Source organism: Dendropsophus ebraccatus, chromosome 4, assembly GCF_027789765.1.
Source record: "Dendropsophus ebraccatus isolate aDenEbr1 chromosome 4, aDenEbr1.pat, whole genome shotgun sequence".
Taxonomy (NCBI): Eukaryota; Metazoa; Chordata; class Amphibia; order Anura; family Hylidae; genus Dendropsophus; species Dendropsophus ebraccatus.
Window position 1 is genome coordinate 4,148,493 of NC_091457.1, and position 26,606 is coordinate 4,175,098.

The 26,606-nt window shown below is 52.3% G+C and overlaps 1 protein-coding gene across 5 annotated transcripts in view; it reads right to left on the reverse strand.

Annotated features, from left to right (window-relative positions):
* DENND2B (DENN domain containing 2B) overlaps positions 1–26,606 on the reverse strand; it is a 155,329-nt gene that overhangs the window by 20,965 nt on the left and 107,758 nt on the right. For all 5 annotated transcript variants that reach the window (XM_069965012.1, XM_069965011.1, XM_069965010.1 and 2 more), the window contains 2 exons: positions 4,311–4,388; positions 4,027–4,167 (listed from right to left, as the gene is read on the reverse strand). In XM_069965012.1, coding sequence (XP_069821113.1) covers positions 4,027–4,167; positions 4,311–4,388 — 219 coding nt within the window. The remainder of the gene's footprint in view (positions 1–4,026; positions 4,168–4,310; positions 4,389–26,606) is intronic.

The window sequence follows — 26,606 nt, forward strand, 5'->3', positions numbered from 1 at the left end:
ACTACAGGTGTCAACAGACACTACAGGCTTCCACATACTGTATACTACAGACATCTACAGATACAAAATCAGGCGTCTACAGATACTACAGGCTTCCACATATACTACAGGCTTCCACATATACTACAGGCTTCCACATATACTACAGGCTTCCACATATACTTCAGGCTTCCACAGATACTACAGACGTCTACAGATACTACAGGCTTCCACATATACTACAGGCGTCTACAGATACTACAGGCTTCCACATATACTATAGGCGTCTACAGACACTACAGGCGCCTACAGACACTACAGGCGTCTACAGACACTACAGGCGTCTACAGACACTACAGGCTTCCACAGACACTACAGGCTTCCACAGACACTACAGGCTTTCACATATACTATAGGCATCTACAGACACTACAGGCGTCTACAGACACTACAGGCGTCCACATATACTACAGGCTTCTACAGACACTACAGGCTTCCACATATACTACAGGCTTCCACATATACTACAGGCGTCTACAGATACTACAGGCTTCTACAGACACTACAGGCTTTCACATATACTATAGGCATCTACAGACACTACAGGCGTCTACAGACACTACAGGCTTCCACATATACTACAGGCTTCTAGAGACACTACAGGCTTCCACATATACTACAGGCATCTACATATACTACAGGCTTCTACAGATACTACAGGCTTCCACATATACTACAGGCTTCTACAGACACTACAGGCTTCCACATATACTATAGGCATCTACAGATACTACAGGCGTCTACAGACACTACAGGCTTCCACATATACTACAGGCGTCTACAGACACTACAGGCTTCCACATATACTACAGGCTTCCACATATACTACAGGCTTCTACAGATACTACAGGCTTCCACATATACTACAGGCTTCTACAGACACTACAGGCTTCCACATATACTACAGGCTTCCACATATACTACAGGCTTCTACAGATACTACAGGCTTCCACATATACTACAGGCGTCTACAGATACAAAATCAGGCGTCTACAGATACTACAGGCTTCCACATATACTACAGGCTTCCACAGATACTACAGACGTCTACAGATACTACAGGCTTCCACATATACTACAGGCGTCTACAGATACTACAGGCTTCTACAGACACTACAGGCTTCCACATATACTATAGGCGTCTACAGACACTACAGGCGTCTACAGACACTACAGGCTTCCACATATACTACAGGCTTCTACAGACACTACAGGCGTCTACAGACACTACAGGCTTCCACATATACTACAGGCTTCTACAGATACTACAGGTGTCAATAGACACTACAGGCTTCCACATACTGTATACTACAGACATCTACAGATACAAAATCAGGCGTCTACAGATACTACAGGCTTCCACATATACTACAGGCTTCCACAGATACTACAGACGTCTACAGATACTACAGGCTTCCACATATACTACAGGCGTCTACATATACTACAGGCTTCTACAGACACTACAGGCTTCCACATATACTATAGGCGTCTACAGACACTACAGGCGTCTACAGACACTACAGGCTTCCACATATACTACAGGCTTCTACAGACACTACAGGCGTCTACAGACACTACAGGCTTCCACATATACTACAGGCTTCTACAGATACTACAGGTGTCAATAGACACTACAGGCTTCCACATACTGTATACTACAGACATCTACAGATACAAAATCAGGCGTCTACAGATACTACAGGCTTCCACATATACTACAGGCTTCCACAGATACTACAGACGTCTACAGATACTACAGGCTTCCACATATACTACAGGCGTCTACAGATACTACAGGCTTCTACAGACACTACAGGCTTCCACATATACTATAGGCGTCTACAGACACTACAGGCGTCTACAGACACTACAGGCTTCCACATATACTACAGGCTTCTACAGACACTACAGGCGTCTACAGACACTACAGGCTTCCACATATACTACAGGCTTCTACAGATACTACAGGTTTCCACATATACTACAGGCTTCTACAGATACTAAAGGCTTCCACATATGCTACAGGCGTCTACAGACACTACAGGCGTCTACAGACACTACAGGCTTCCACAGACACTACAGGCTTCCACAGACACTACAGGCTTCCACAGACACTACAGGCTTCCACAGACACTACAGGCTTTCACATATACTATAGGCATCTACAGACACTACAGGCGTCTACAGACACTACAGGCGTCCACATATACTACAGGCTTCTACAGACACTACAGGCTTCCACATATACTACAGGCTTCCACATATACTACAGGCGTCTACAGATACTACAGGCTTCTACAGACACTACAGGCTTTCACATATACTATAGGCATCTACAGACACTACAGGCGTCTACAGACACTACAGGCTTCCACATATACTACAGGCTTCTAGAGACACTACAGGCTTCCACATATACTACAGGCTTCCACATATACTACAGGCTTCTACAGATACTACAGGTGTCAATAGACACTACAGGCTTCCACATACTGTATACTACAGACATCTACAGATACAAAATCAGGCGTCTACAGATACTACAGGCTTCCACATATACTACAGGCTTCCACAGATACTACAGACGTCTACAGATACTACAGGCTTCCACATATACTACAGGCGTCTACAGATACTACAGGCTTCTACAGACACTACAGGCTTCCACATATACTACAGGCTTCTACAGACACTACAGGCGTCTACAGACACTACAGGCTTCCACATATACTACAGGCTTCTACAGATACTAAAGGCTTCCACATATGCTACAGGCGTCTACAGATACTACAGGCTTCTACAGATACTACAGGCTTCCACATATGCTACAGGCGTCTACAGATACTACAGGTGTCAACAGACACTACAGGCTTCCACATACTGTATACTACAGACATCTACAGATACAAAATCATGCGTCTACAGATACTACAGGCTTTCACATATACTACAGGCTTCCACATATACTATAGGAGTCTACAGATACTACAGACGTCTACAAATACTACAGGCGTCTACGGTCACTACAAGCATCTACAGGCGGCTACAGAGATGACAGACAGGCATCTACAGATTTTACAAGTATCTATAGATATAACAGGCGTCTACAGATAATACATACGTCTACAGACATGACATCCAAAAGACATCTACAGGTACGACAACAGACGTCTACAGACACTACAGGTGTCTATAGACACAACAACAAGCGTCTACAGACACTACAGTCCCCTGCAAATACAACAACAGGTGTCTACAGACACTACAGGCATCTACAGGTACTACAGGCGTTTACAGGTACAACAACAGACGTCTACAGACACTGATTAAGAAACAATGTGCATCAGCTCACCAGTGTGTAGCAGTCCTTTGGTGCCCGGATCCACACCCAGCCAGTGCGTTCATAACATCCAAGAAAAAGTACTTGGTGTTCTTGCAATTCTTTTTATGAATTACAATAAAAGCTTCCTTTTTAGCAAGTGCCGGATCAAGTGCTTTTTCTTGGATGTCTACAGATCCAACTACAGACGTCTACAGATCCAACTACAGACGGCTACAGATACAACTACAGACGGCTATAGATACAACTACGGACGTCTACAGATCCAACTACAGACGGCTACAGATACAACTACAGACGGCTATAGATACAACTACGGACGTCTACAGATCCAACTACAGACTGCTACAGATACAACGACAGACGTCTACAGATACAACAGGCGTCAGCAGATCCAACTACAGACGTCTACAGATCCAACGACAGACATCTACAGATACAACTACAGACGTCCAGAGATATAACTACAGACGTCTACAGATCCAACGACAGACATCTACAGATACAACTACAGACGTCCAGAGATATAACTACAGACGTCTACAGATACAACAGGCGTCAACAGACACAACAGCCATTTACAGATACAACAACAGCCGTCTATTTGACAACAGACGTCTACAGATTCAAGATGTCTCCGGTACCTCATTCCCTGCGCCCGGTAGGAATGTTTTTACTCGGATTGTTTTTCCAGGAGCCGGAAAGGGAGACTCCATCAGGCTCCTCATAAAGGGGTAGACCAGGGCGGCAGAGATCCCCCTCCTCCGCTCCACCTCATCCAGGATCTACAAGAAGAAAACGTTATTACAAAGAGCTGATCCTATGATAGAATACATAGGAAGTAGTAACAGGACCAGACCATCTGCGAGGAAAAGTCACTTGTCCCAGTATACAATGCATCAGAAGACCACCTGAGGTCTCCCCTTACCTTGGAGAAGAGGTCGAAGCATCCCAGTCGGCTGATCACACAGTACACCTCGGGGAGCCGGGGGCCCTTCCCACTGGGCTATGACGAAAGAGAAGGGGGAAACGTCAGTATAAAAGTTATGGACCTGGCCATAAAGGGGACACACCCGAGTCATACACATATAATAGAATGGATATGGCCCCGGGCTGCAGACCCTCACAGGGGAACACTTTGCTGATATTAGGCTGTTTGCAGCAGATCATGGCGGCCGTCTTCCCTGTCATTATCATATTGTGGTGGCTCCACAGACTGTAATATGGGAACTCCAGGCTGTAATTTGGGTCCGGTTCCCGGTGCGCCGACACTAATACTTAACCACATACAATCAATGTTATACTGAGAGCAAGTTCATGGCTGTGTGTGGTCTGGAACACTCTGATACTCTAGCACCCTTTCAGCTCTGCTATATTCACTATGTATGAAATAGCTACATTAGAGGTGAGAACGGTGGCTGAAGAAGTTGGCTGCCGCCCTAAGGAGTCCTGGAAAGCAAGGATACAACCATAGGCTGAAATGATGGGGGGGAGGGGCTGGACACTCTCATAGAGCGAGAGACAATGCCAGAACTGTTCTTGATTATCTCTGTGATTCTCAGTAACACATTAGATAGATGTCATACGTATGGGGAGATCTGTGGATGTACCCCACATTGGGGAGATCCTGTGCTGGCAGACATTGAGGAGTGTAACATTATCCTTCCTACTCTGCACATTCTGGGTTTTCTTCTCTCTCTAAACAGTTAATACTCCCAACTCTACTCCAGCACAATGTGCTGCTAGATCTCTCTACTGTCTACACTTATACACAGCCCGTGTTATACCTCTTCCCCCAGTAGAGGGGGCTGTGGGTGCTCTCCTTTATCTACACTTATACACAGCCCGTGTTATACCCCCTCCCCCAGTAGAGGCTGCTGTGGGTGCTCTCCTCTATCTACACTTATACACAGCTTGTGTTATACCCCTCCCCCAGTAGAGGCTGCTGTGGGTGCTCTCCTCTATCTACACTTATACACAGCCTGTGTTATACCCCTCCCCCAGTAGAGGCTGCTGTGGGTGCTCTCCTCTGTCTACACTTATACACAGCCTGTGTTATACCCCCTCCCCCAGTAGAGGCTGCTGTGGGTGCTCTCCTCTATCTACACTTATACACAGCCCGTGTTATACCTCCTCCCCCGGTAGAGGCTGCTGTGGGTGCTCTCCTCTATCTACACTTATACACAGCCTGTGTTATACCCCCTCCCCCAGTAGAGGCTGCTGTGGGTGCTCTCCTCTATCTACACTTATACACAGCCCGTGTTATACCTCCTCCCCCGGTAGAGGCTGCTGTGGGTGCTCTCCTCTATCTACACTTATACACAGCCTGTGTTATACCCCTCCCCCAGTAGAGTCTGCTGTGGGTGCTCTCCTCTATCTACACTTATACACAGCCTGTGTTATACCCCCTCCCCCAGTAGAGGCTACTGTGGGTGCTCTCCTCTATCTACACTAATATACAGCCTGTGTAATTCACCCTCTCTTCCCAGTAGAGTCTGCTGTGGGTGCTCTCCTCTATCTACACTTATACACAGCCTGTGTTATACCCCCTCCCCCAGTAGAGGCTACTGTGGGTGCTCTCCTCTATCTACACTAATATACAGCCTGTGTAATTCACCCTCTCTTCCCAGTAGAGGCTGCTGTGGGTGCTCTCCTCTATCTACACTTATACACAGCCTGTGTTATACCCCCTCCCCCAGTAGAGGCTACTGTGGGTGCTCTCCTCTATCTACACTAATATACAGCCTGTGTTATCCCCCCTCCCCCAGTAGAGGCTACTGTGGGTGCTCTCCTCTATCTACAATAATATACAGCCTGTGTAATTCACCCTCTCTTCCCAGTAGAGGCTGCTGTGGGTGCTCTCCTCTATCTACACTTATACACAACTAAATAAATGGACACTTTCCCCTGACTCTGTTATGATCTGCCATGTCTATCCTCCTCTCCCCTGTTAAGAGAAAGAGTAGCAGGATCTGTCAGAAGCAGCAGGATAGCCATCCGGGTGGAGGAGTTACACAGTTTGTACAGCTGCAACATGGTAGGAAAATGTTAAACGAGGAGGATTTTGAAATTTTATTATAGCAAGTAAATAACATATTTTTAGCTTTTATTGCCCATAACCATACATTAGCCTGGGGGGAGAATTCCTGGATTCTGAATCTGTGGCGTTACTATCAGAATATATAGAGCTCAGTCTCAGGTCTGGACCAAAGACCCCACTGTCCCTGTGATATGTGGGGCCCTGGTGCACATCATCCCCAGCACCTTCTACATCACTGATCAATCTCCTCAGGCTGAATGCAGAGAATTCCTGCCGGGATAATCTACCTGACAATGAGGACATGTGACACAGGAACAGGTGCAGATCCGGCCTTCCCGCCACATACAGGGGCTCCATCTCCGTCTTTTGTCCATATTAGGTAGAGGAGACAGCCGGCCATGGTGATTAAATCAAGTATGTTGGATTTTGGTTAAACCCCATTGTGTCAAATCTGAAGGAATTCTGAATGCAGCCAGGGGTCCTGGAGAGACACCAGGAAAGAGCGCGGCTGCTGGCTGCCAGTAAAAGCATCACATTCCTGAGTCCTGGAGCCGTCCAGGAATAATATGTGCAGCGCGGAGCTCAGCAGAGAAGCCGCATCATCAAACAGATCTCATAGATCACACAGATCACCGTGTCGCAGCTTCATGGACACTGGTGAATCTCCATCTGGGAGAATGGAAGGGTCGAGACGACTGATCGCAGCGACCGGTCCTTCCTCACACTCAGGAGGGTCAGCCCAAGATCGAAATACCCTAATTTCTGTAAGCAAAAGATTGGGGTATGAGTGAAGAATTTGCGCACAATGAAGGCGTCGTCACCGTATGGAGCTTAAGGTCATAGCTAAAAGATACAGACCTGTTATATGATCAAGTATCTTATCAGTACGCCACCATCTACTTCTATGGAACTCATGTCTATAATAATTAGAGGAGGAACTGAGTGCTGAAGGAGGAAGAGGGATGAGTGCTGGAGAAGGAGGAGAAGGGATGAGTGCTGGAGAAGGAGGAGAAGGGATGAGTGCTGGAGGAGGAGGAAGAGGGATGAGTGCTGGAGAAGGAGGAGAAGGGATGAGTGCTGGAGAAGAAAGATGGATGAGTGCTGGAGAAGGAAGAAGGATGAGTGCTGGAGAAGGAGGAGAAGGGGTGAGTGCTGGAGGAGGAAGAGGAGGGATGAGTGCTGGAGAAGGAGGAGAAGGGATGAGTGCTGGAGAAGGAAGAGGGATGAGTGCTGGAGAAGGAGGAGGAGGGATGAGTGCTGGAGGAGGAGGAGGAGGGATGAGTGCTGAAGGAGGAAGAGGGATGAGTGCTGGAGAAGGAGGAGAAGGGATGAGTGCTGGAGGAGGAGGAGGAGGGATGAGTGCTGAAGGAGGAAGAGGGATGAGTGCTGGAGAAGGAGGAGAAGGGATGAGTGCTGGAGAAGGTAGAGGAGGGATGAGTGCTGGAGAAAGAGGAGAAGGGATGAGTGCTGGAGGAGGAGGAAGAGGGATGAGTGCTGGAGAAGGAACAGGGATGAGTGCTGGAGAAGGAGGAGAAGGGATGAGTGCTGGAGGAGGAGGAAGAGGGATGAGTGCTGGAGAAAGAGGAGAAGGGATGAGTGCTGGAGGAGGAGGAAGAGGGATGAGTGCTGGAGAAGGGATGAGTGCTGGAGGAGGAGGAGGAGGGATGAGTGCTGGAGAAGGAGGAGAAGGGATGAGTGCTGAAGAAGGAGGAGGAGGGATGAGTGCTGGAGAAAGAGGAGAAGGGATGAGTGCTGGAGGAGGAGGAAGAGGGATGAGTGCTGGAGAAGGAACAGGGATGAGTGCTGGAGAAGGAGGAGAAGGGATGAGTGCTGGAGGAGGAGGAAGAGGGATGAGTGCTGGAGAAAGAGGAGAAGGGATGAGTGCTGGAGGAGGAGGAAGAGGGATGAGTGCTGGAGGAGGAGGAGGGATGAGTGCTGGAGAAGGAGGAGAAGGGATGAGTGCTGGAGAAGGAGGAGAAGGGATGAGTGCTGGAGGAGGAGGAGGGATGAGTGCTGGAGGAGGAGGAAGAGGGATGAGTGCTGGAGAAGGAACAGGGATGAGTGCTGGAGAAGGAGGAGAAGGGATGAGTGCTGGAGGAGGAGGAAGAGGGATGAGTGCTGGAGAAAGAGGAGAAGGGATGAGTGCTGGAGGAGGAGGAAGAGGGATGAGTGCTGGAGAAGGGATGAGTGCTGGAGGAGGAGGAGGAGGGATGAGTGCTGGAGAAGGGATGAGTGCTGGAGGAGGAGGAGGAGGGATGAGTGCTGGAGAAGGAGGAGGAGGGATGAGTGCTGGAGAAGGAGGAAGAGGGATGAGTGCTGGAGGAGGAGGAGGGATGAGTGCTGGAGGAGGAGGAAGAGGGATGAGTGCTGGAGAAAGAGGAGAAGGGATGAGTGCTGGAGGAGGAGGAAGAGGGATGAGTGCTGGAGAAGGGATGAGTGCTGGAGGAGGAGGAGGAGGGATGAGTGCTGGAGAAGGGATGAGTGCTGGAGAAGGAGGAGAAGGGATGAGTGCTGAAGAAGGAGGAGGAGGGATGAGTGCTGGAGAAAGAGGAGAAGGGATGAGTGCTGGAGGAGGAGGAAGAGGGATGAGTGCTGGAGAAGGAACAGGGATGAGTGCTGGAGAAGGAGGAGAAGGGATGAGTGCTGGAGGAGGAGGAAGAGGGATGAGTGCTGGAGAAAGAGGAGAAGGGATGAGTGCTGGAGGAGGAGGAAGAGGGATGAGTGCTGGAGGAGGAGGAGGGATGAGTGCTGGAGAAGGAAGAGAAGGGATGAGTGCTGGAGAAGGAGGAGAAGGGATGAGTGCTGGAGGAGGAGGAGGGATGAGTGCTGGAGGAGGAGGAAGAGGGATGAGTGCTGGAGAAGGAACAGGGATGAGTGCTGGAGAAGGAGGAGAAGGGATGAGTGCTGGAGGAGGAGGAAGAGGGATGAGTGCTGGAGAAAGAGGAGAAGGGATGAGTGCTGGAGGAGGAGGAAGAGGGATGAGTGCTGGAGAAGGGATGAGTGCTGGAGGAGGAGGAGGAGGGATGAGTGCTGGAGAAGGGATGAGTGCTGGAGGAGGAGGAGGGATGAGTGCTGGAGAAGGAGGAGGAGGGATGAGTGCTGGAGAAGGAGGAGGGACGAGTGCTGGAGGAGGAGGAGGGATGAGTGCTGGAGAAGGAGGAGGGATGAGTGCTGGAGAAGGAGGAGAAGGGATGAGTGCTGGAGGAGGAGGAGGGATGAGTGCTGGAGAAGGAGGAGAAGGGATGAGTGCTGGAGAAGGAGGAAGAGGGATGAGTGCTGGAGAAGGAGGACGAGGGATGAGTGCTGGAGAAGGAGGAAGAGGGATGAGTGCTGGAGAAGGAGGAAGAGGGATGAGTGCTGGAGAAGGAGGAAGAGGGATGAGTGCTGGAGAAGGAGGAAGAGGGATGAGTGCTGGAGAAGGAGGAGGAGGGATGAGTGCTGGAGAAGGAGGAAGAGGGATGAGTGCTGGAGAAGGAGGAGGAGGGATGAGTGCTGGAGAAGGAGGGGGAGGGATGAGTGCTGGAGAAGGAGGAGGAGGGATGAGTGCTGGAGGAGGAAGAGGGATGAGTGCTGGAGAAGGAGGAGGGATGAGTGCTGGAGAAGGAGGAGGGATGAGTGCTGGAGAAGGAGGAGGGATGAGTGCTGGAGGAGGAGGAGGGATTAGTGCTGGAGAAGGAGGAGGGATGAGTGCTGGAGAAGGAGGAGAAGGGATGAGTGCTGGAGGAGGAGGAGAAGGGATGAGTGCTGGAGGAGGAGGAAGAGGGATGAGTGCTGGAGAAGGAGGAAGAGGGATGAGTGCTGGAGAAGGAGGAGAAGGGATGAGTGCTAGAGGAGGAGGGATGAGTTCTGGAGAAGGAGGAAGAGGGATGAGTGCTGGAGAAGGAGGAGGAGGGATGAGTGCTGGAGAAGGAGGAAGAGGGATGAGTGCTGGAGAAGGAGGGATGAGTGCTGGAGAAGGAGGAGGAGGGATGAGTGCTGGAGAAGGAGGGAGAGGGATGAGTGCTGGAGAAGGAGGAGGGATGAGTGCTGGAGGAGGAGGAGGGATGAGTGCTGGAGAAGGAACAGGGATGAGTGCTGGAGAAGGAGGAGAAGGGATGAGTGCTGGAGGAGGAGGAGGGATGAGTGCTGGAGGAGGAGGAAGAGGGATGAGTGCTGGAGGAGGAGGGATGAGTGCTGGAGGAGGAGGAGGAGGGATGAGTACAGGGAGGAGGAGGGATGAGTACAGGTGGAGGAGGAGGGATGAGTACAGGGAGGAGGAGGGATGAGTACAGGTGGAGGAGGAGGGATGAGTACAGGGAGGAGGAGGGATGAGTACAGGTGGAGGAGGGATGAGTACAGGGAGGAGGAGGGATGAGTACAGGGAGGAGGAGGGATGAGTACAGGGAGGAGGAGGGATGAGTACAGGGAGGAGGAGGGATGAGTACAGGGAGGAGGAGGGATGAGTACAGGGAGGAGGAGGGATGAGTATAGGTGGAGGAGGGATGAGTACAGGTGGAGGAGGGTTAGTACAGGGAGGAGGAGGGATGAGTACAGGTGGAGGAGGGATGAGTACAGGGAGGAGGAGGGATGAGTACAGGGAGGAGGAGGGATGAGTACAGGGAGGAGGAGGGATGAGTATAGGTGGAGGAGGGATGAGTACAGGTGGAGGAGGGATGAGTACAGGTGGAGGAGGGATGAGTACAGGGAGGAGGAGGGATGAGTACAGGGAGGAGGAGGGATGAGTGCTGGAGGAGGAGGAGGGATGAGTGCTGGAGGAGGAACAGGGATGAGTGCTGGACAAGGAAGAGGGATGAGTGCTGGAGAAGGAGGAAGAGGGATGAGTGCTGGAGAAGGAGGAAGAGGGATGAGTGCTGGAGAAGGAGGAAGAGGGATGAGTGCTGGAGAAGGAGGAAGAGGGATGAGTGCTGGAGAAGGAGGAGGGACGAGTGCTGGAGGCGGAGGAGGGATGAGTGCTGGAGGAGGAGGAGAAGGGATGAGTGCTGGAGAAGGAGGAGGAGGGATGAGTGCTGGAGGAGGAGGACGAGGGATGAGTGCTGGAGAAGGAGGAAGAGGGATGAGTGCTGGAGAAGGAGGAAGAGGGATGAGTGCTGGAGAAGAAGGAAGAGGGATGAGTGCTGGAGAAGGAGGAAGAGGGATGAGTGCTGGAGAAGGAGGAAGAGGGATGAGTGCTGGAGAAGGAGGAAGAGAGATGAGTGCTGGAGAAGGAGGAGGAGGGATGAGTGCTGGAGAAGGAGGGAGAGGGATGAGTGCTGGAGGAGGGGGAGGGATGAGTGCTGAAGAAGGAGGAGGAGGGATGAGTGCTGGAGGAGGAAGAGGGATGAGTGCTGGAGAAGGAGGAGGGATGAGTGCTGGAGAAGGAGGAGGGATGAGTGCTGGAGAAGGAGGAGGGATGAGTGCTGGAGGAGGAGGAGGGATTAGTGCTGGAGAAGGAGGAGGGATGAGTGCTGGAGAAGGAGGAGAAGGGATGAGTGCTGGAGGAGGAGGAGAAGGGATGAGTGCTGGAGAAGGAGGAGAAGGGATGAGTGCTGGAGAAGGAGGAAGAGGGATGAGTGCTGGAGGAGGAGGAAGAGGGATGAGTGCTGGAGAAGGAGGAAGAGGGATGAGTGCTGGAGAAGGAGGAAGAGGGATGAGTGCTGGAGAAGGAGGAGAAGGGATGAGTGCTGGAGAAGGAGGAAGAGGGATGAGTGCTGGAGAAGGAGGAAGAGGGATGAGTGCTGGAGAAGGAGGAAGAGGGATGAGTGCTGGAGAAGGAGGAGGAGGGATGAGTGCTGGAGAAGGAGGAAGAGGGATGAGTGCTGGAGAAGGAGGAAGAGGGATGAGTGCTGGAGAAGGAGGAGGGATGAGTGCTGGAGGAGGAGGAGGGATGAGTGCTGGAGAAGGAGGAGAAGGGATGAGTGCTGGAGGAGGAGGAGGGATGAGTGCTGGAGAAGGAGGAGAAGGGATGAGTGCTGGAGAAGGAGGGAGAGGGATGAGTGCTAGAGAAGGAGGAGGGATGAGTGCTGGAGGAGGAGGAGGGATGAGTGCTGGAGAAGGAAGAGGGATGAGTGCTGGAGAAGGAGGAGAAGGGATGAGTGCTGGAGGAGGAGGAGGGATGAGTGCTGGAGGAGGAGGAAGAGGGATGAGTGCTGGAGGAGGAGGGATGAGTGCTGGAGGAGGAGGAGGAGGGATGAGTACAGGGAGGAGGAGGGATGAGTACAGGTGGAGGAGGGATGAGTACAGGGAGGAGGAGGGATGAGTACAGGGAGGAGGAGGGATGAGTACAGGTGGAGGAGGGATGAGTACAGGGAGGAGGAGGGATGAGTACAGGGAGGAGGAGGGATGAGTACAGGGAGGAGGAGGGATGAGTACATGGGAGGAGGAGGGATGAGTACAGGTGGAGGAGGGATGAGTACAGGTGGAGGAGGGATGAGTACAGGTGGAGGAGGGATGAGTACAGGGAGGAGGAGGGATGAGTACAGGGAGGAGGAGGGATGAGTACAGGTAGGAGGAGGGATGAGTACAGGGAGGAGGAGGGATGAGTATAGGGAGGAGGAGGGATGAGTATAGGGAGGAGGAGGGATGAGTACAGGGAGGAGGAGGGATGAGTACAGGGAGGAGGAGGGATGAGTACAGGGAGGAGGAGGGATGAGTACAGGTGGAGGAGGGATGAGTACAGGTGGAGGAGGGATGAGTACAGGTGGAGGAGGGATGAGTACAGGTGGAGGGATGAGTACAGGGAGGAGGAGGGATGAGTACAGGGAGGAGGAGGGATGAGTACAGGGAGGAGGAGGGATGAGTACAGGGTGGAGGAGGGATGAGTACAGGGAGGAGGAGGGATGAGTACAGGTGGAGGAGGAGGGATGAGTACAGGGAGGAGGAGGGATGAGTACAGGGAGGAGGAGGGATGAGTACAGGTGGAGGAGGAGGGATGAGTACAGGGAGGAGGAGGGATGAGTACAGGGAGGAGGAGGGATGAGTACAGGTGGAGGAGGGATGAGTACAGGGAGGAGGAGGGATGAGTACAGGGAGGAGGAGGGATGAGTACAGGTGGAGTAGGGATGAGTACAGGGTGGAGGAGGGATGAGTACAGGGAGGAGGAGGGATGAGTACAGGAAGGAGGAGGGATGAGTACAGGTGGAGGAGGAGGGATGAGTACAGGGAGGAGGAGGGATGAGTACAGGGAGGAGGAGGGAGGAGGAGGGATGAGTACAGGGAGGAGGAGGGATGAGTACAGGGAGGAGTAGGGATGAGTACAGGGTGGAGGAGGGATGAGTACAGGGAGGAGGAGGGATGAGTACAGGGAGGAGGAGGGATGAGTACAGGTGGAGGAGGAGGGATGAGTACAGGGAGGAGGAGGGATGAGTACAGGGAGGAGGAGGGATGAGTACAGGGAGGAGGAGGGATGAGTACAGGGAGGAGGAGGAGGGATGAGTACAGGGAGGAGGAGGGATGAGTACAGGTGGAGGAGGGATAAGTACAGGGAGGAGGAGGGATGAGTACAGGGAGGAGGAGGGATGAGTACAGGTGGAGGAGGGATGAGTACAGGGAGGAGGAGGGATGAGTACAGGGAGGAGGAGGGATGAGTACAGGGAGGAGGAGGGATGAGTACAGGGAGGAGGAGGGATGAGTACAGGGAGGAGGAGGGATGAGTACAGGTGGAGGGATGAGTACAGGGAGGAGGAGGGATGAGTACAGGGAGGAGGAGGGATGAGTACAGGGAGGAGGAGGGATGAGTACAGGGAGGAGGAGGGATGAGTACAGGTGGAGGAGGGATGAGTACAGGTGGAGGAGGGATGAGTACAGGGAGGAGGAGGGATGAGTATAGGTGGAGTAGAGATGAGTACAGGGTGGAGGAGGGATGAGTACAGGGAGGAGGAGGGATGAGTACAGGGAGGAGGAGGGATGAGTACAGGGAGGAGGAGGGATGAGTACAGGTGGAGGAGGGATGAGTACAGGGAGGAGGAGGGATGAGTACAGGGAGGAGGAGGGATGAGTACAGGGAGGAGGAGGGATGAGTACAGGGAGGAGGAGGGATGAGTACAGGGAGGAGGAGGGATGAGTACAGGTGGAGTAGAGATGAGTACAGGGTGGAGGAGGGATGAGTACAGGGAGGAGGAGGGATGAGTACAGGGAGGAGGAGGGATGAGTACAGGGAGGAGGAGGGATGAGTACAGGTGGAGGAGGAGGGATGAGTACAGGTGGAGGAGGGATGAGTACAGGGAGGAGGAGGGATGAGTACAGGGAGGAGGAGGGATGAGTACAGGTGGAGTAGGGATGAGTACAGGGGGAGGAGGGATGAGTACAGGGAGGAGGAGGGATGAGTACAGGGAGGAGGAGGGATGAGTACAGGGTGGAGGAGGGATGAGTACAGGTGGAGTAGGGATGAGTACAGGGTGGAGGAGGGATGAGTACAGGGAGGAGGAGGGATGAGTACAGGGAGGAGTAGGGATGAGTACAGGTGGAGGGATGAGTACAGGGATGAGGAGGGATGAGTACAGGGAGGAGGAGGGATGAGTACAGGTGGAGGAGGAGGGATGAGTACAGGGAGGAGGAGGGATGAGTACAGGGATGAAGGAGGGATGAGTACAGGGAGGAGGAGGGATGAGTACAGGGAGGAGGAGGGATGAGTACAGGGAGGAGGAGGGATGAGTACAGGGAGGAGGAGGGATGAGTACAGGTGGAGGGATGAGTACAGGTGGAGGGATGAGTACAGGTGGAGGGATGAGTACAGGTGGAGGGATGAGTACAGGGAGGAGGAGGGATGAGTACAGGGAGGAGGAGGGATGAGTGCTGGAGAAGGAGGAGGAGGGATGAGTACAGGTGGAGGAGGGATGAGTACAGGGAGGAGGAGGGATGAGTACAGGGAGGAGGAGGGATGAGTACAGGTGGAGGAGGGATGAGTACAGGGAGGAGGAGGGATGAGTACAGGTGGAGTAGAGATGAGTACAGGGTGGAGGAGGGATGAGTACAGGGAGGAGGAGGGATGAGTACAGGGAGGAGGAGGGATGAGTACAGGTGGAGGAGGGATAAGTACAGGGAGGAGGAGGGATGAGTACAGGGAGGAGGAGGGATGAGTACAGGTGGAGGAGGGATGAGTACAGGGAGGAGGAGGGATGAGTACAGGTGGAGGAGGGATGAGTACAGGTGGAGGAGGGATGAGTACAGGGAGGAGGAGGGATGAGTACAGGGAGGAGGATTGATGAGTACAGGTGGAGTAGAGATGAGTACAGGGTGGAGGAGGGATGAGTACAGGGAGGAGGAGGGATGAGTACAGGGAGGAGGAGGGATGAGTACAGGTGGAGGAGGAGGGATGAGTACAGGTGGAGGAGGGATGAGTACAGGGAGGAGGAGGGATGAGTACAGGTGGAGTAGGAGGGATGAGTACAGGTGGAGGAGGGATGAGTACAGGGAGGAGGAGGGATGAGTACAGGGAGGAGGAGGGATGAGTACAGGGAGGAGGAGGGATGAGTACAGGTGGAGTAGGGATGAGTACAGGTGGAGTAGGGATGAGTACAGGGTGGAGGAGGGATGAGTACAGGGAGGAGTAGGGATGAGTACAGGTGGAGTAGGGATGAGTACAGGGTGGAGGAGGGATGAGTACAGGGAGGAGGAGGGATGAGTACAGGTGGAGGAGGAGGGATGAGTACAGGGAGGAGGAGGGATGAGTACAGGTGGAGGAGGAGGGATGAGTACAGGTGGAGGAGGGATGAGTACAGGGAGGAGGAGGGATGAGTACAGGGAGGAGGAGGGATGAGTACAGGTGGAGTAGGGATGAGTACAGGGTGGAGGAGGGATGAGTACAGGGAGGAGGAGGGATGAGTACAGGTGGAGTAGGGATGAGTACAGGTGGAGTAGGGATGAGTACAGGGTGGAGGAGGGATGAGTACAGGGAGGAGTAGGGATGAGTACAGGTGGAGTAGGGATGAGTACAGGGTGGAGGAGGGATGAGTACAGGGAGGAGGAGGGATGAGTACAGGTGGAGGAGGAGGGATGAGTACAGGGAGGAGGAGGGATGAGTACAGGGAGGAGGAGGGATGAGTACAGGGAGGAGGAGGGATGAGTACAGGGAGGAGGAGGGATGAGTACAGGTGGAGGAGGGATAAGTACAGGGAGGAGGAGGGATGAGTACAGGGAGGAGGAGGGATGAGTACAGGGAGGAGGAGGGATGAGTACAGGTGGAGGAGGAGGGATGAGTACAGGGAGGTGGAGGGATGAGTACAGGGAGGAGGAGGGATGAGTACAGGTGGAGGAGGGATAAGTACAGGGAGGAGGAGGGATTAGTACAGGTGGAGGAGGGATGAGTACAGGGAGGAGGAGGGATGAGTACAGGTGGAGGAGGGATGAGTACAGGGAGGAGGAGGGATGAGTACAGGTGGAGGAGGAGGGATGAGTACAGGGAGGTGGAGGGATGAGTACAGGGAGGAGGAGGGATGAGTACAGGTGGAGGGATGAGTACAGGGAGGAGGAGGGATGAGTACAGGTGGAGGAGGGATGAGTACAGGGAGGAGGAGGGATGAGTACAGGTGGAGGAGGAGGGATGAGTACAGGTGGAGGAGGAGGGATGAGTACAGGGAGGAGGAGGGATGAGTACAGGGAGGAGGAGGGATGAGTACAGGGAGGAGGAGGGATGAGTACAGGTGGAGGAGGGATAAGTACAGGGAGGAGGAGGGATTAGTACAGGTGGAGGAGGGATGAGTACAGGGAGGAGGAGGGATGAGTACAGGGAGGAGGAGGGATGAGTACAGGGAGGAGGAGGGATGAGTACAGGTGGAGGAGGAGGGATGAGTACAGGGAGGTGGAGGGATGAGTACAGGGAGGAGGAGGGATGAGTACAGGGAGGAGGAGGGATGAGTACAGGGAGGAGGAGGGATGAGTACAGGTGGAGGGATGAGTACAGGTGGAGGGATGAGTACAGGTGGAGGGATGAGTACAGGGAGGAGGAGGGATGAGTACAGGGAGGAGGAGGGATGAGTACAGGTGGAGGGATGAGTACAGGGAGGTGGAGGGATGAGTACAGGGAGGAGGAGGGATGAGTACAGGGAGGAGGGATGAGTACAGGTGGAGGGATGAGTACAGGGAGGAGGAGGGATGAGTACAGGTGGAGGGATGAGTACAGGGAGGAGGAGGGATGAGTACAGGTGGAGGGATGAGTACAGGGAGGAGGAGGGATGAGTACAGGTGGAGGGATGAGTACAGGGAGGAGGAGGGATGAGTACAGGTGGAGGGATGAGTACAGGTGGAGGGATGAGTACAGGGAGGATGCGCCTTGGCTAGGTCACACAGGGCAGTCTGATGCAGTTTTGCTCTGGTCCTCACAGCTCAGCAGTCACTGCTCTTTGTCTGAGTTCACATCAGGAATTCTCGAGTAATCAGATTATCAGCAATGAGGAAATGTCAATGATCCAGACCCCGTCCCCGGTAATGACATGATTCCGGCCTGTGTTTGCCTCTTACAATGTTAGTCTCCATAGTGATCTATGAGTAATCTCTGAGATTTGCCAATACAATAAGAAGTCGATGCAAACCACATGCAGCTCTAATCCCCGCCACAATTCTTGAGACGTCTCAGGCCTTCCACATGCGGTGACTGGTGACCTCTGAGCCTTTGCTCCTCTGGATGATGAGCTGCTCCCCTTCTGTATCCCCTATAGAGCGCACATTATACAAGGCATCCGGAGTAATGCACTAATGTGACCCAGAATCGCAGTCCTCACGTGAGTCCTATCGCTAGGAACTATACTTGCCCCATGGAGGACTAAGACATATTCCACATTACTGCAGCCCTGAACATCCAGGCTGACGCCCTCCTGTAACTCACGGCCAACAAAGTCTTCAAGGCTTTCTAGGAATCTTGGAGCGGACATCACCCTGTGACTTATACCAAGTAAAATATGAAGTTCAGAGCTGGGAAACTGTGAAGAGATGACAGGCGATGCCATAGGATGGGTACAAGAAGGGTACGTCACAGGATGTATGTTCTGCCATGAGCCCACAAGAAAGACAAAATGTACACTGAATGCCCCTATGTTACAGCTCCCTCTAGAGGCAGGTTTGTCCTTTGCTCTTCAGCTGATTATCATAGCATATCAGGGGAAATATCGGCCCCTGTGGACAGGACCACCTCAGATTGCACTCCTGACATACTCCGAACAGCCCGATTTACCTCATCCCACAGATGCCTATGTGAATAAGATCAGGGGACTGTGAAGGATGTGGGGGATCTCCAAAGAGATCTGGATCCATCTGACCGGCCATGTTTCTCTATAGAGATCTGGAGCCATCTGACCGGCCATGTTTCTCTATAGAGATCTGGAGCCATCTGATCAGCCATGTTTCTCCATAGAGATCTGGAGCCATCTGATCAGCCATGTTTCTCCATAGAGATCTGGATCCATCTGACCGGCCATGTTTCTCCACAGAGATCTGGATCCATCTGACCGGCCATGTTTCTCTATAGAGATCTGGAGCCATCTGACCGGCCATGTTTCTCCACAGAGATCTGGAGCCATCTGACCGGCCATGTTTCTCTATAGAGATCTGGAGCCATCTTACCGGCCATGTTTCTCTATGGAGATCTGGAGCCATCTGACTGGCCATGTTTCTCCATAGAGATCTGGATCCATCTGACCGGCCATGTTTCTCTATAGAGATCTGGAGCCATCTGACTGGCCATGTTTCTCTATAGAGATCTGGAGCCATCTGACTGGCCATGTTTCTCTATAGAGATCTGGAGCCATCTGACTGGCCATGTTTCTCTATAGAGATCTGGAGCCATCTGACCAGCCATGTTTCTCCATAGAGATCTGGATCCATCTGACTGGCCATGTTTCTCCATAGAGATCTGGAGCCATCTGACTGGCCATGTTTCTCCATAGAGATCTGGAGCCATCTGACCAGCCATGTTTCTCCATAGAGATCTGGAGCCATCTGATCAGCCATGTTTCTCCACAGAGATCTGGAGCCATCTGACTGGCCATGTTTCTCCATAGAGATCTGGAGCCATCTGACTGGCCATGTTTCTCCATAGAGATCTGGAGCCATCTGATCAGCCATGTTTCTCCACTGCTGGGTAACATAGTTTTTGCCGTCTGGTCTCCTTTCCGTTCTTTCCCTTGGATACAATGGTTCTGGAGCTGGTCCTCTGCTGTTATAGCATCAGTGCTCAGGTTGTTAGTTGGACACCAGTGTTATATAATACGGCTGCGGTTTCCTGACTCTGCTCTACATGCATAAATCGGAACTTTTCCCCAAATCCTCCTCTGACCCCTTATGGTGACAAGTTGTTTCCTGTTTTCCGTGGATGGTCCCTTTCACTGTATACTCTCCACACTGCTACAATTAAACCCTACAAGGTTGGTAGTGACATCCTGGCCCTGGTTAGCCTAGCCTCCCATGACCCAGAGGTCTCCTTTGTCCCTCTAAGGTGGATTCACACAGACTGATCCCCATGAAACAGACTGGATTCCATGCTGTGCTCGAGGGTATGACACTCAGAGACTGTCACCGGCAGTATCCGAGGTGCAGAGTATTATTGGCCTGATGGCTACCGACTAGGAGAGCGGTGATTAGGAACATTACCGGAGGTGATTGGCAGTGATGGCAGAAGGATGGCGACTTGTCTGGAGCGGTCATGATTTGCAGCTCTCATGTTTTTGTAAACTATGGTAATTGTCAAAAAATATTGAAAATTTCCAAGGAGCCTTGACCATAGGATGGTGATACATATTGGTCATACATGTATAGTGTTCTATCATGACATGGCCAGCTGAATGAGATCCACGATGGGCTGGAGCTTCTTGGAGATGAAGTGCAGGGTTGGATGGATTACCCAGGAGAGTTTACGTTGTCCCTTCCTCTTACAAGACAATGATAGGAGTATGACCAAGCTCCGGGGGCCCCCTCTGCTCCAGCACTCACACTCCACTCCCTTAGGGTTCCTGGTTTGGGTCCCATCTGCCTGGGTAGTGCTGGGTCGGAGCCTAGTTCTTGTTGTGGCAGTGCTTTCTGACTGCTCCTCGCTACCTGTTCACACTCCGTGCACAGCTCTGCTTCATCACCACTAAGTGCCATGTGATTTTTGTTCCTATAATAAATAGAAATGCTGATTCTTTTATAAATATAGAGGGTTTTAGTGGAGAACGAGAGGCCAGAATTATCCTTCTCCATCTCCTTATCGGCCGGTTGGACGGCGTCCAGCGATGTGTTTGTGGCCAGATTACAGGCCATGACACCCGCTTGAGTTTCCAGCTCGGTGATAACGCCTCAGAAAACTCCTTTTTTGTTGGTTTCAAGACAGCGCCACGTGACTCACGACTCCCAGCGGGAGGATCAGCGCTCAGCCGGGGAAGCCGAGATCACGCCATGGATCTGGGAAAAACCAGTCCAATTCCTGAAGGTGGAAAAAGAAAGAATCCTTACCGCCGCCAGATCGTCTGCGCCAAAGACGCGTCCCCGGAGAGAGGGAAGGGGGCACAAGGGTGGACATGTTCTTATGATTTGATGCTATCGCAGGTGTTGTACTTTGGTTCTCCAACATATTAAGGTTAACAGGTAAAACTTCTGCTAGACCGGGATACTTCTGTGCCATTCATGTAGTCCAATAAAGAGATGTCTGTTACTTGCATCCCCTCGTCTCCTGGGCGGAAGAATGGAATTCAAACATCTCTATTCCTCAGGGGAGGTCTATACCTGCAATAGGCTGCTACATCTCTCTTCCTTAGGGGCGGTCTATACCTGCACTAGGCTGCTACATCTCTCCTCCTCAGGGGCGGTCTATACCTGCACTAGGCTGCTACATCTCTCCTCCTCAGGGGCGGTCTATACCTGCACTAGGCTAATACATCTCTCTTCCTCAGGGGCGGTCTATACCTGCACTAGGCTGCTACATCTCTCTTCCTCAGGGGAGGTCTATACCTGCACTAGGCTGCTACATCTCTCTTCCTCAGGGAAGGTCTATACCTGCACTAGGCTGCTACATCTCTTCTCCTCAGAGGAGGTCTATACCTGCACTAGGCTGCTACATCTCTCTTCCTCAGGGGAGGTCTATACCTGCACTAGGCTGCTACATCTCTCTTCCTCAGGGGAGGTCTATACCTGCACTAGGCTGCTACATCTCTCTTCCTCAGGGGAGGTCTATACCTGCACTAGGCTGCTACATCTCTCCTCCTCAGGGGAGGTCTATACCTGCACTAGGCTGCTACATCTCTCTTCCTCAGGGAAGGTCTATACCTGCACTAGGCTGCTACATCTCTCCTCCTCAGGGGAGGTCTATACCTGCACTAGGCTGCTACATCTCTCCTCCTCAGGGGCGGTCTATACCTGCACTAGGCTGCTACATCTCTTCTCCTCAGAGGAGGTCTATACCTGCACTAGGCTGCTACATCTCTCCTCCTTGGGGGCGGTCTATACCTGCACTAGGCTGATACATCTCTATTCCTCAGGGGAGGTCTATACCTGCACTAGGCTGCTACATCTCTCCTCCTCAGGGGAGGTCTATACCTGCACTAGGCTGCTACATCTCTCCTCCTCGGGGGCGGTCTATACCTGCACTAGGCTGCTACATCTCTCTTCCACAAAATCAATTAGAAAGGTCCCTTATTTAAATTTGTTACCCCCAAGGGTTAAAACAACACCTATGCCAACCAAAAAAAAAAAAAAAAACCCTTCAAGTAATTCCAAACACAATTGTTAGAATAAGTTCATCACATCTTTATTCAAATCCATAATTCTCAAAATATCCCATAAAATCAACATTTACACAACAGACATTTAAAAACAAGGTGGAGGGGTGTCACCACATCACGCTACTATCAATATTGGTGCATGTAACAGGCAGGAATCACTGATGTATAAATACCGTATTAAAGTGCTGTAGGGCAATACAAATACAAAGTGCAAGTGCCTATATATATAAATATGTAAACCCATGCAACAATTCATCAACATCAATAGCACAATTGTTCCCAGGCTAGATTGCCTATATCATCAACCCTAAATTGCAGCCCAAACAGCTCTCCACCGCCCACCTGCCGCCCACACCCCCCTCCACCTCACCCTCCAACGCGTTTCGCCAAGTCTTTCTCAAGGAGTGGTAAGGCATGAGGGGCATGGACCGGTATAAATACTGTCAGAATAATCCATTGGCCAATAGAAAAATGCCACTGCCATACCTATTTGGCGCTCCGACGCCATGCGTAACAAACACCAGAGCCGTCCCGTCACTGGCTCTGCATCACCGAGGGCGCCGGAAGTGCGTCATCGGCAAGGCAGATACCAGGACGGGACCGGCATCCTGGAGAGGAGCATGCGCACCGGAGCGCACAGCAGCGGCGGCCATCTTGGTTGAGGGAAAAGAACCCTCACCATAGAGGGGGGGGTCTATACCTGCACTAGGCTGCTACATCTCTCCTCCCCGGGGGCGGTCTATACCTGCACTAGGCTGCTACATCTCTCCTCCTCGGGGGCGGTCTATACCTGCACTAGGCTGATACATCTCTCCTCCCCGGGGGCGGTCTATACCTGCACTAGGCTGCTACATCTCTCCTCCTCAGGGGCAGTCTATATCTGCACTAGGCTGCTACATCTCTCTTCCTCAGGGGAGGTCTATACCTGCACTAGGCTGCTACATCTCTCCTCCTCAGGGGAGGTCTATACCTGCACTAGGCTGCTACATCTCTCCTCCTCAGGGGAGGTCTATACCTGCACTAGGCTGCTACATCTCTCCTCCTCAGGGGAGGTCTATACCTGCACTAGGCTGCTACATCTCTCCTCCTCGGGGCGGTCTATACCTGCACTAGGCTGCTACATCTCTCCTCCTCAGGGGAGGTCTATACCTGCACTAGGCTGCTACATCTCTCCTCCTCAGGGGAGGTCTATACCTGCACTAGGCTGCTACATCTCTCCTCCTCGGGGCGGTCTATACCTGCAATAGGCTGCTACATCTCTCTTCCTCAGGGGTGGTCTATACCTGCAATAGGCTGCTACATCTCTCCTCCTCGGGGCGGTCTATACCTGCACTAGGCTGATACATCTCTCCTCCCCGGGGGCGGTCTATACCTGCACTAGGCTGTTACATCTCTCTTCCCAAGGGCGTTCTATACCTGCACTAGGCTGCTACATCTCTCTTCCTAAGGGGAGGTCTATACCTGCACTAGGCTGCTACATCTCTCTTCCTAAGGGGAGGTCTATACCTGCACTAGGCTGCTACATCTCTCCTCCTCAGGGGCGGTCTATACCTGCACTAGGCTGCTACATCTCTCCTCCTCAGGGGAGGTCTATATCTGCACTAGGCTGCTACATCTCTCCTCCTCAGGGGCAGTCTATATCTGCACTAGGCTGCTACATCTCTCTTCCTCAGGGGAGGTCTATACCTGCACTAGGCTGCTACATCTCTCTTCCTAAGGGGAGGTCTATACCTGCGCTAGGCTGCTACATCTCTCCTCCTCAGGGGCGGTCTATACCTGCACTAGGCTGCTACATCTCTCCTCCTCGGGGCGGTCTATACCTGCACTAGGCTGATACATCTCTCCTCCCCGGGGGCGGTCTATACCTGCACTAGGCTGCTACATCTCTCCTCCTCGGGGCGGTCTATACCTGCACTAGGCTGCTACATCTCTCCTCCTCGGGGGCGGTCTATACCTGCACTAGGCTGCTACATCTCTCCTCCTCAGGGGAGGTCTATATCTGCACTAGGCTGCTACATCTCTCCTCAGGGGCAGTCTATATCTGCACTAGGCTGCTACATCTCTCTTCCTCAGGGGCGGTCTATACCTGCACTAGGCTGCTACATCTCTCTTCCTCAGGGGCAGTCTATACCTGCACTAGGCTGCTACATCTCTCTTCCTCAGGGGCAGTCTATACCTGCACTAGGCTGCTACATCTCTCCTCCTCGGGGGCGGTCTATACCTGCACTAGGCTGCTACATCTCTCCTCCTCGGGGGCGGTCTATACCTGCACTAGGCTGCTACATCTCTCCTCCTCGGGGGAGGTCTATACCTGCACTAGGCTGCTACATCTCTCCTCCTCAGGGCAGTCTATACCTGCCCTAGGCTGCTACATCTCTCCTCCTCAGGGCGGTCTATACCTGCACTAGGCTGCTACATCTCTCCTCCTCAGGGGCGGTCTATACCTGCACTGAGCTGCTACATCTCTCCTCCTCAGGGGCGGTCTATACCTGCACTGAGCTGCTACATCTCTCCTCCTCAGGGCAGTCTATACCTGCACTAGGCTGCTACATCTCTCCTCCTCAGGGGCGGTCTATACCTGCACTGAGCTGCTACATCTCTCCTCCTCAGGGCAGTCTATACCTGCACTAGGCTGCTACATCTCTCCTCCTCAGGGGAGGTCTATACCTGCACTAGGCTGCTACATCTCTCCTCCTCAGGGGCGGTCTATACCTGCACTGAGCTGCTACATCTCTCCTCCTCAGGGCAGTCTATACCTGCACTAGGCTGCTACATCTCTCCTCCTCAGGGGAGGTCTATACCTGCACTAGGCTGCTACATCTCTCCTCCTCAGGGGCGGTCTATACCTGCACTAGGCTGCTACATCTCTCTTCCTCAGGGGCAGTCTATACCTGCACTAGGCGGCTACATCTCTCCTCCTCAGGGGAGGTCTATACCTGCACTAGGCTGCTACATCTCTCTTCCTCAGGGGCGGTCTATACCTGCACTAGGCTGCTACATCTCTCCTCCTCAGGGGAGGTCTACACCTGCACTAGGCTGATACATCTTTCGCCTTCCTTCCTCAGGGGCAGTCTATACCTGCCCAAGGTTGCTACGCCTACTTTCCTCAGGGGCGGTACAATTCAGCAGTGGGCTGGCTTTGTACTTATGTAATATGGACCTGCAGATTGGTGAAGGTGCAGGACTGTGGTGGACTGCTGTAATGTCAGAGGGTTTCAATGACTGCTCCGGGGGCCCCTCTCTTTCTGCTCTTATAACCAGCAGAATCGTCTTATCAGAACAATATTTGATGGCAGTGAAATCCCTTATTTGGCTCTGAATCCACAGAAGACGGAGAAGAACGTTTATTATAATGAATCAAGAACATTTATATCCAGGAGACAGAACAACAAACAGTAAATAATCTGCTGAGAAGAAAGGACATCATGTATGGGAAGAGTCTGGAATCCACTGACAGTTACTGGAACAAGAGAGCATCTCCGTACAGAATACGGGGGCTCGGGGGTCATTATATACATCACCCCACCCCCAACCTCAAACCCTCAGGAGACGTCACAGTACACAAGAGGGGGGATATAGGACTACCCAATACACAGTCACTTCCCAGCTGCTGTATCTAAACCTACCCTGTGTGATACTGTCTGCAGAGCTGCTGTATCTAAGCCTACCCTGTGTAATACTGTGCAACTGGTGTATCTAAACATATATTATATGATACTGATGAAAGAGGTGCTGTATCTAATCCTACCATGTGTAATACTGTCTAATCCTACCATGTGTGATACAGTCTGCACTTGGCAGCTGTATCTAATCCTATAATGTGTGATACTGCTGGTGGATAACACAACACTGCAGTCCCCATGCAGTGATGCTAAATGGGGTGTTTGTTCTCGGCAGATGCATCTAATCCTATGATGTGAGATACCTCCGGTGGACCGAGGGAAGGGGTTGTTACAGGATGACTACCCTCAGCAGCTGTATCTAATCCTATGATGTGTGATACCCCAGATGGATGGCAGGATTGTTGTGGGGTGTCTCCGCTCAGCAGCTGTATCTAATCCTATGATGTGTGATACCCCTAGTAGATGGCGGGGTTATTGTGAGGTGTCGATGCTTGGCAGCTGTATCTATTTCAATGGTGTGTGATACCCCCGGTGGATAGCCGGGTTATTGTGGGGTGTCTCCGCTCAGCAGCTGTATCTAATCCTATGATGTGTGATACCCCCGGTAGATGGCCGGGTTATTGTGGGGTGTCTCCGCTCAGCAGCTGTATCTAATCCTATGATGTGTGATACCCCCGGTAGATGGCCGGATTATTGTGGGGTGTCTCCGCTCAGCAGCTGTATCTAATCCTATGATGTGTGATACTCCCAATGGATGGCTGGGTTATTGTGAGGCGTCTCCGCTCAGCAGCTGTATCTAATCCTATGATGTGTGATACCCCAGATGGATGGCAGGATTGTTGTGGGGTGTCTCCGCTCAGCAGCTGTATCTTATCTAATCCTATAATGTGTGATACCCC